The sequence below is a fragment of the Peromyscus eremicus genome, chromosome 3 (assembly GCF_949786415.1).
Source record: "Peromyscus eremicus chromosome 3, PerEre_H2_v1, whole genome shotgun sequence".
NCBI lineage: Eukaryota > Metazoa > Chordata > Mammalia > Rodentia > Cricetidae > Peromyscus > Peromyscus eremicus.
Genome location: NC_081418.1, coordinates 138,479,205 through 138,488,445, shown reverse-complemented (window position 1 = coordinate 138,488,445; position 9,241 = coordinate 138,479,205). Strand labels below are relative to the sequence as shown.

General features: G+C 45.5%; 1 protein-coding gene across 1 annotated transcript in view; it reads left to right on the top strand.

Moving 5' to 3' along the window:
* Positions 1-7,838: 7,838 nt before the first annotated feature.
* Positions 7,839-9,241, top strand: part of Tead4 (TEA domain transcription factor 4) — an 85,598-nt gene continuing 84,195 nt past the window's right edge. Inside the window, exon 1 of the mRNA XM_059257125.1 lies at positions 7,839-7,880. Within this exon, the coding sequence (XP_059113108.1) occupies positions 7,839-7,880 (42 nt within the window). The remainder of the gene's footprint in view (positions 7,881-9,241) is intronic.

The following is a 9,241-nucleotide window of genomic DNA, read 5'->3' as shown; positions in this document are numbered from 1 at the left end:
CTGTTAAGCAGAAAGTTGTTCGTTTGTCTCCAGTTAAGTGGTGGGGGGGCCATGGACCACTGGTTCTAATCTTTCTCTCTGGCTTGGAGAGCTCTATACTCCCATTCCGTGGGCTCTGCTTGAATGTGCAGGTGATCGGTTTTACACAAATCATATTTATACCTTTTGTATGCCATATAAATAAAGATAATTTATATAAAAAATAACATTACACAACGTCGCCTTCTTCCCAGAATCCCATCCCTTGGGCTTCCTTTTGCTGTGTTCTGTGGGAATGTTCTTCAGTTCTTTGAGCCAAGTAGCAACAGAGTTTGGTCCTGGGGGCGCCACAGCCTGAGAAGAAAGCTGTCTAGGAGAGAGTGTAGACGAATCATCCCCAAGATCTTATCAAGATCTTAGAGCTCTATGTGGATCAAGGAACTGTGAGCAGAAGGTTCAAGGGGCCCTCATGAGCCTGGTTGCATCGTCTTGGACACCTACGTGGGTCAGCCTCCAGGGTCTTTTGTTGGCGTTCTTCACTGATTTGGCAAAACACGTGGAGTGTGTAACAGTGAAACAGACCCACCTCCTCCTTGAGTGGTTTTCTCTTTCTCTCTCTCTCTCTCTCTCTCTCTCTCTCTCTCTCTCTCTCTCTCTCTGTGTGTGTGTGTGTGTGTGTGTGTGTGTGTGTGTGTGTGTGTGTGTGTGTGTGGTGTATTTTTAGATAGAGTCTTGTGATCCAAGGCTGGCCTGGAATTCACTGTATAGCCCAGACTGCCTTTGAACTCACGTCCCTCCTACCTCAGCCTCCCAGGTGCTGAGACCACAGGGCCATGTCACTCACTATACCTGCTCTGTTCACATTTAAAGATCACCTCATATTGACAAATAGAAAGAAAGCACATGCCCATAGATCTTTCATGGGCTTCCACTTCCCGTCAGCAATAGAGACAGGAAAAGTCAAGAGCCGCAGCTGAGAATTTCATTCTTAATACCTGGTTTTTCTTTTTGTATAATTTGATGTGACCATGGTTGTGGGTTTTTTTTTTGGGGGGGGGGTGTCTCACTAGTGTTTTGTGTATGGGTGTTTTACTTTACATGTGTCTGTGCCTATGTGTGCCTGGGGCTCACAGAGACCATAAGAGAGCATTGGATCTGCTTTAACTAGAGTTACAGACAGTTGTGAGCCGTCCTATGAGTGCTAAGAACTGAACTCTGGTCCTCTGGAAGCACAGCAAGTGCTCTTAGCCACTGAGCCATCTCCAGCCTCTGCCTCTTGAGGGTTGAGATCCAGATAGAGTCTTAGTAATAGTTTTATTTAACATTTACGGATCAAGGAGTTTTTTTGTTTGTTTGTTTTTGTTTTTTCAGTACTGGGGATACAGTCCAGGGCCTCACGCTAGGTCACACTCTTAGGCAAAAGAAAAGGTCCAAATTGAGCATGTTGACCTGTCTGTAATCCCAGAACTTGGGCTGCTGCTGAGTGAGGAGACTCCAGCTTGGGTTACATACTGAGGTCCCGTGTGAGGTTTTTATTTTCTTTCTTTTTTTTATTTTTAAAATTCAAGGTCTCTAGTCCTAGTTGGCTTGGCACTCACTATGTAGACGAGACTGGTCTTGAACTCAGATCTGTCCCCCTCTACCTCTCGAGTGCTGTGATTAAAGGTGGTTGCCACTACACTCAGCCTCTGAATTTTTTTTAAGACAAAAATCTCATGTTGCCCCAGGCTATTGTTCGAATTCTAAATGGTGTTATAATAAAAAACCCAGACCCAGGTATGAGGGCAAATGCTGAAAGGTCAGGGAAACAAAGGAACAAGCCACACCTCGCCAACTCCACGAATCCCCTGACTGAATGTCTCTGAGTCTCACCCGAAAGGCTCCAGCCGAAAGGGACGCTAATGCCAAAAAGCTCTTAGCTCCTGTCTCCTCAGGCCTTATATACTTTTCTCGGCCCAGCCATCACTTCTGGGGTTAAAGGCATGTGTGCTTCCCAGTACTGGAATTAAAGGTGTGTGCCACCACTGCCTGGCTCTGTTTCTCTCCTAGACTGAGTCAATCTCATGTAGTCCAGGGTGGCTTTGAACTCACAGAGATCCTGATGGATCTCTGCCTCCCGAGTGCTAGGATTAAAGGTGTGTGCCACCACTGCCTGACCTCTAGTTTAATCTAATGGTTTGTTCTGTTCTCTGATCTTCAGGCAAATTTTATTAGGGTACACAACATATCACCACAGGCTATCCTATAACTGTAGTTGAGGATACACCTAACGAACAGCCTCTTTTGTAGGTGGCTGTGTGTATATACATGATCGTGTGCACGTGTGTGCAGTTACACATGCATGTGGAAGCCCAAGGTCAACCTCAAGTGTCATTCCTAAAGTGTCTCATTTTGTGAGAAAAGGTCTCTGATGGGTAATGCTTGGGGAGCGCTCACCAACCTAAGACAGAGCGCCTCTGTGGCCTGGGCAGGTGTCTCCATGACGGATAAGGTGACCTGCTGATGTCCCACGCAACCTAAGTCAGAAGCTCATTTTTTAGTAAAAGGGAGGGCCTGTAGGGCTCTGGCCCCTGTTTTGGGTAACTGTTGCCTTGCTTGCTCACCTTGACCTTGATATCCTCCCTATGCTAATTCCCTGCTGGGTTCCACCCTCCTGAATGCTTAACGGAAGTTCCTTGTCTGTGTATCCTGCATAATGGGCATTAACAGCTTAGATGCAAGATTGTAAAACATCTGTAGCGAACTTCTGCCCTCCAGGGTTCTCCCATTGTGCTGTAAGCCTGTATTTAAGACCTCTTCCCTCTTTCAATAAACAGCATTCGGCATTCAAAAAAAAATGTATACTGTATCAAGCTGATAATAGAAAAGTAAATAAATAAATAAAAATGAAAAAAGTCAGAGGCTCCCAGGCGAGGCTAGACTGGGCGGCCAGCAGCACCAGGGACCGGCCTGTCTTTCTCTGAGAGCTGAGATTACAAACCACAAACCAGGCTGGGCAGATCTTTGTGAGTTTGAGGCCAGCCTGGTCTATCTACATCAGGAGTTCCAGAGCAGCCAGAGCTATGTAGAGAGACCCTATCTCAAAAACAAAAACAAACGAACAACCCCCCCCCCCCCCCGTAAACCTGCCCTTTGGTAGTAAGCATTTTTATCATCTAAGCCATCCCCTCTGCCACCCACTCACCCCCACCCCCGCCCCAAGATCCCAAAATAAACATCTGTTTCACTACGTATATCATCAGTAGGTTGACATTTATCAATTCTTTTATCCTATATGTAATTTTCTAAGGGCACAGGGACATCCACAGGGGAAACACCAGGACACTGCAGGCCACCATGTCCCCAGCCTCTGGCCCCTTTCTGGTCTCCCTTTAATCACGGGTTTACGGCTGTTTTTGTTCTTAAGTCTTAGTCTTGAGGGTCAATGTGGTATGTGCTATCACATGCCTGTAATTCCATCACTCCAGTGACTGAGGCCAGAAAGGGAGACCTCTAAGGCCAATCTGGTCTACACAGCCAAACTAGCAAAAGTCCCAGTCTGCAAAGGACAGAACTCCAGTGCCACACAAGCTTTGCCTTTGCTGTTAAGAGAGAAAGTAAGATGGTTTTGTGGCGCCACCTGGTGCTCAATAATACACATTACAAGTCCTTAAGAGCTCCTGTAACACCACCCTGTCTTATAGAGTAACTTTTTGTTGTTTTTCGAGACAGGGTTTCTCTGTGTAGTTTTGGAGCCTGTCCTGGATCTCACTCTGTAGCCCAGGCTGGCCTCGAACTCACAGAGATTGCCTGGCTCTGCCTCCCGAGTGCTGGGATTAAAGGCATGTGCCACCACCAGCCCGCTACAGAGTAAATCTTAAGGTATGAGAACACCAGTAGTTTGTTTATATATTTGGTGTCAGGGGGATTGAGTCTTGATAGAACTCTTTCCACCAGCTACACTCCTGGCTCTGAATACTTTTAAAATAAATATCAGAAAAAGCAGTTTGTAGAAAAGCAGTTTCCTCTTCTTTGATGTTTACAGTGGGAGACTGCTTCCCTTCAGAGACCTCCCACCTTACCTAGAGATAACTCCTTCACCTCTGCTGTACAGAGTGACAACCTTGGTTCCAGGCTGTTGTGTAGAAGCAAATTTGAAGCTAGCCCGAGCTACATTGAAGTGCCACAAAACAAATAAGCCAACAAATGAACAACTTTTGGTAGTGTGGTGTGGTGGTACACCCTGTGACCCCAGCATTTGAGGAGTGAAGGCAGGAAGATCAGGAGTTCAAGGTCATCCTTGGTACATGAGTTGAAAGCCAATCTGGGCTACATAGTCTATACTGGAACTCACTCTAGGCCAAGCTGGTCTTTTTTTTTTTTTTTTTTTTTGGTTTTTCGAGACAGGGTTTCTCTGTGTAGCTTTGTGCCTTTCCTGGAACTCGCTTTGTAGACCAGGCTGGCCTCGAACTCACAGAGATCTGCCTGGCTCTGCCTCCCGAGTGCTGGGATTAAAGGCGTGCGCCACCACCGCCCGGCTCAAGCTGGTCTTGAACTCAGAGATCTGCCTGCTTTTGTCTCCCAAGTGCTGAGATTAAAGGCGTGCGCCACCACGCCCAGCCTGGGCTACATATTCTAGTTTGCTGTCCTGTTGCTGTGATAAACACCATGGCCAAAAGCTACTTGGGGAGAAAAGAGTTTATTTGGCTTACAAGTTTCAGGGAAGCAAGGGAAGGAACTCAAGGCAGGATGTTGGGACAGAAACCGCAGAACACCACTTACCTGCTTGCTATCTCAGCTCCTTTTTTTTTTAAATGTGCAATAAGATAAAATAAAATAAATAAAATAAATGTCAAGGCCTAGAAAGACAGCTCAGAGCACTTGTAGCTTTTCCAGAGGACCTGAGTTCAATCCCTAGTGCTCACACCTTCTATTACTCCAGTTCCAGGGGATCAACACCCTCTTCTGACCTCAGTAGGCACCAGGAACACACATAGCACTGACCTATTGATGAACCAGCCTGCCTCCATCTTGGGCTTAAAAGACGTCTTATTGTAAAGACAAACTAGGCTCATTCCTGTTTATGATTAAGCCTCTGTTTCTTAGGGACTGGGCTATGCCCACCTATAACCTAAACAACTAATTGTTCTAAACTGCCTGTCCCAGCAACCATGTCTTTGTTTCAGAAAAATATTTATAACCATCTTGCACCCTATCTTTGTTTCAAACGGTTGTTATGACTACCTGTTGTTATGACTACCTTGGTATACTTCCTTGCAATCATGTCTTTGTTTCAGGAGGTCATTAGGACTAACCTGTATGCTTATGTTATGCTCCAGTAATCCTTCCTATTTGCCTGCAGAATCCTCCATTTGGAAACCTCTTACCCCTATAAAAACCCTGTCTTCCTCCTGTCTAGTGCTGACCTCTCAGACTCCACCTAGGAGTTCAGGAATAAAAAGGCCTGTTTTAATCAATTGCTTGCCTAAATTGGTCACAATGGTTTGGGTGGATGCTCCTCCTGCATCTTTGGGATTAACAATATATGCTGGCAAAACACTCATGCGCCTTTTTCTTTTTCTTTTTTGGTTTTTCAAGACAGGGTTTCTCTGTGTAGCCCTGTATCTCATTCTGTAGACTGGCCTTAAACTCACAGAGATCTGTGGGGCTCTGCTGGAATTAAAGTTGTGTGCCACCACTGCCCGGCTATTTTTTTCTTTTTTTTCTTCTTTCTTTCTTTTTTCTCCCTTCCTTCCTTTCTTTCTTCTTTTTCTTTTTTTTTTTAAAGATTTATTTATTTATTATGTATACAGAAGAGGGTGCCAGATCTCATTACAGATGGTGTGAGCCACCATGTGGTTGCTGGGAATTGAACTCAGGACCTCTGAAAGAACAGCCAAAGCTCTTAACTGCTGAGCCATCTCTCCAGCCCCTCTTTTCTTTCTTTCGAATTTCTTTTTTTTTTTTTTTTTTTTTTTAGCAGTTTTCAAGTATGTGACCCAAGATCTGGTGTCCAGCTCTGCCAGGCCTTTCCTCAGGCCCCTTTCATGGCTGCCTTCCCACATAGTTAGCCTGAGCAGGAAAACAGCATAAGAGTGTCCATGGGCAGGCGAGGGGGAGGCTGGTTTTTGTTTTCAAGTAAAATCTGCAGTGGGGAGGGCAGAACCCAGAGCCTCATAAATGGAAGGAACATGCCCTTCCTTCAACGAAACTACATTCCCAGGCCCTTGGCTTCTGGTTTTGGAATTTCTACCTTGTGGTTGGGTGGGATCTATCTTGTTTAGCTGAGGGGTCAGATAGCAAATGACAGGAGGTGTGGGGTGTGGTGGGGGGAGACTTACTCCCACACAAGAAGCAGAAGAGAGGGGGATGGACCAAGTCCTACAATCCCCCCTGGAAGGCACACCCCCAACCACCTAAGGAGCTCCGGTTAGAACTCACCTACTAATGGCTCCACCCAAGCTGGTGGCCAGCCTTTTCTACACAAGGGTCTTTGTGTGCCTGTCATTCAACATCCAAACTGCAGCTAATTAACCTGTCCAATCAAAATCAAACACCTCGTCCTAACACTGGGTTTCCCCTTCACCTTTATAAATAGACATTTGCCTATGGGCCACATCTGTCTCTTCTCTATGCAGAGGCAGTCCTTTGTCCTTCCGGGACAGATATCCCTTCCCCTCTCCCTTGTTCCCTTCCCCTTCTCCCTCATCCTCTCTCTCCTGTCTTTGTCCCTTGGTCCCTGTCTTCTGTCATCTCCTTTGTGAGGAGAACTCAGTCTTGAGGTGTCTGTGCCGCTGTCCATCTCTTCAGCTTGAGAGCAGGAAGCCTGGGAGTGTGGTGGTTGAGAGGAGATGAGGATGAAGGCAAAGAAAGCCAGGAATGAGATGAACTTAAAACTGAGGGCTGGCTAGGTGGCTCAGCAGGGAAGGGTGCTTGCCGCTAAGCCTAACAACCTGAGTTTGATCCCTAGATGCGGTTCCCAAAAGTTGTCCTCTGACTGCCACATGCACAAAACAAATAAAATGTAAAGAAAAACTTAAATTGTTAAGTGTTGTTTGATTTTGGTTTTGGTCTATTTTACATTATCCTTAGTCAGGTATAGGTATTAATAGAGTATATATATATATATATATATATATATATATATATATATATATATATCCACCCCCCCCCCCAAGACAGGGCTTCTCTGTGTAGCTTTGATGCCTTTCCTGGATCTCACTCTGTAGACCAGGCTGACCTCGAACTCACTGAGATCCGCCTGCCTCTGCCTCCTGAGTGCTGGGATTAAAGGCATGTGCCACCACACCTGGCCCCAGTGACTTTTTCTGCTGCAGTAATAAGGCAATACCCTAATAACAGCAGATTAAGGGAGAAAGGACCTATTTTGGTTCACAGTTTGAGGGTCCAGTCCACCATGATGGGATGTAGCATGTGGAGGCAGAAGTTGAGCAGCTGGTCACACTGCATCCAGAGATTAGCAATCAACTCCCCACTTAGGATGTGTCCTCCCACCTGGGGTAGCCCAGTCTACATATTCCCTCCTAGGCCTTCCTAAAGGCTAACCTGCTCTAGATTCTAACCTGCTCTAGATTATCCCTTGCAGGCAGGGCCAGAGGCTAGCCTCTTTGGTGACTCTAGTAAACATTCCAAAGAGATCTAGAAAATGGATAGAAATAATTTTTGAAAAGTTATACGAAGTCCCTTCCTACCCCCTCCTTCTATTCAGTCACTTCCAAGCTTCTCTCTAGTCTGTATCTTTTCAGAGTTGGGGCAAAAATGAACACGTGTGATTTCCCACCCCGTGCTGTGTACTTGGCTCTGTGGCTTGTTCATCCCCAGCTTGTGTTTCCATATTAGCAGATAGAGTCCTGCTAGGCATGGCGGCTTATATCTACATTGCCAGCATTGGGCAGACCGAGGCAAGAAGCTCATGAATTCTGCTTTCACTATGAAGGGAGATCCCATCTTGAAATGAAAAACAAAACAAAAACCATAGTTCTTCCTTACACTGTACAGGCTCCATACTGATCTAGTCAGGGAGTTACTGCAGTTTCTGGTTTTTGTTTTTCCTTAGGTTTTTCTTTCCCTTTTTATTCAATTTATCTATATACTTATTTACATGGTTTTCTGAGACAGGGTCTCATGGACCCCACCCTGTCCTTTGAAGTCCTAAATGTAACAAGATGAATTTTCGAATGGACACATAAAAATTGTACCTAGTTATGGATACTGAGTCACCAGGGCTAACATATCCATCTCTTCTTCAGACATTTATCGTTTCTTGTGAACAGACTGTCAGTTTGTTATGTTAACAACGTTCTGTACATATACACCCACTCCATCACGCAATAACCTTCAATTACACCTTCACCTCATTTTTTTTTTCTTTCGGTTTTTTTCAAGATAGGGTTTCTTTATACAACAGCTCTGGCTGTCCTGAAACTTACTTTATAGACAAGGCTGGCCTTGAACTCACAGAGATCCACTTGCCTCTGCCTCCTGAGTGCTGGGATTAATGTTGTGTGCCACCGCTGCCCGGCTAGGCTCGCTCTTGGTATCTTCCTCAATCCTGAGTTCTCTGCTGAGTTACTCTTAGGATATCTCCCTTTAGATGGTCCATGGCTACGCTGCCAACCAGGATAACCACCGATGCATCTGTGATTATTATTTTTCTTTATTTATTGGTCTTTTTGAGACAGTCATATACAGCCCAGACAGGCTTCAACTGGACCTGACTGTGTAGAACCTGTTTATTTCAATGCAAACAAAATTAAATTCAAGGCCGGGCGGTGGTGGCGCACGTTTTTTTTTTTTTTTTTTTTTGGGGGGGTTTTTCGAGACAGGGTTTCTCTGTGTAGCTTTGCGCCTCTCCTGGAACTTACTTGGTAGCCCAGGCTGGCCTCGAACTCACAGAAATCCGCCTGCCTCTGCCTCCCGAGTGCTGGGATTAAAGGCGTGCGCCACCACCGCCCGGCGTAACAGTCTTTTTTAAATAAGAAACACAGAGCCAAATGCAGAATTAAAAGCACAAGAGGTCAGAGCAATAGCTAAGAGCTAAAAACCCTTTCTTACCCTTCACTGCCGCTGCTGTAATTCCCCTCAGCAAGAGACCTACTTCCTGTGTATCTGTCTTTTTATTGACTTTCTGTTCTGCCTTCTCATTGGTTGTAAACCCAACCACATGACCTCCTCGTCGCTGCCTGTCTATACAGACCTCCAGGTCTTCTATGGTTGGTATTGAGATTAAAGGCGTGTGTCTCCATGCTGGCTGTATCCTTGA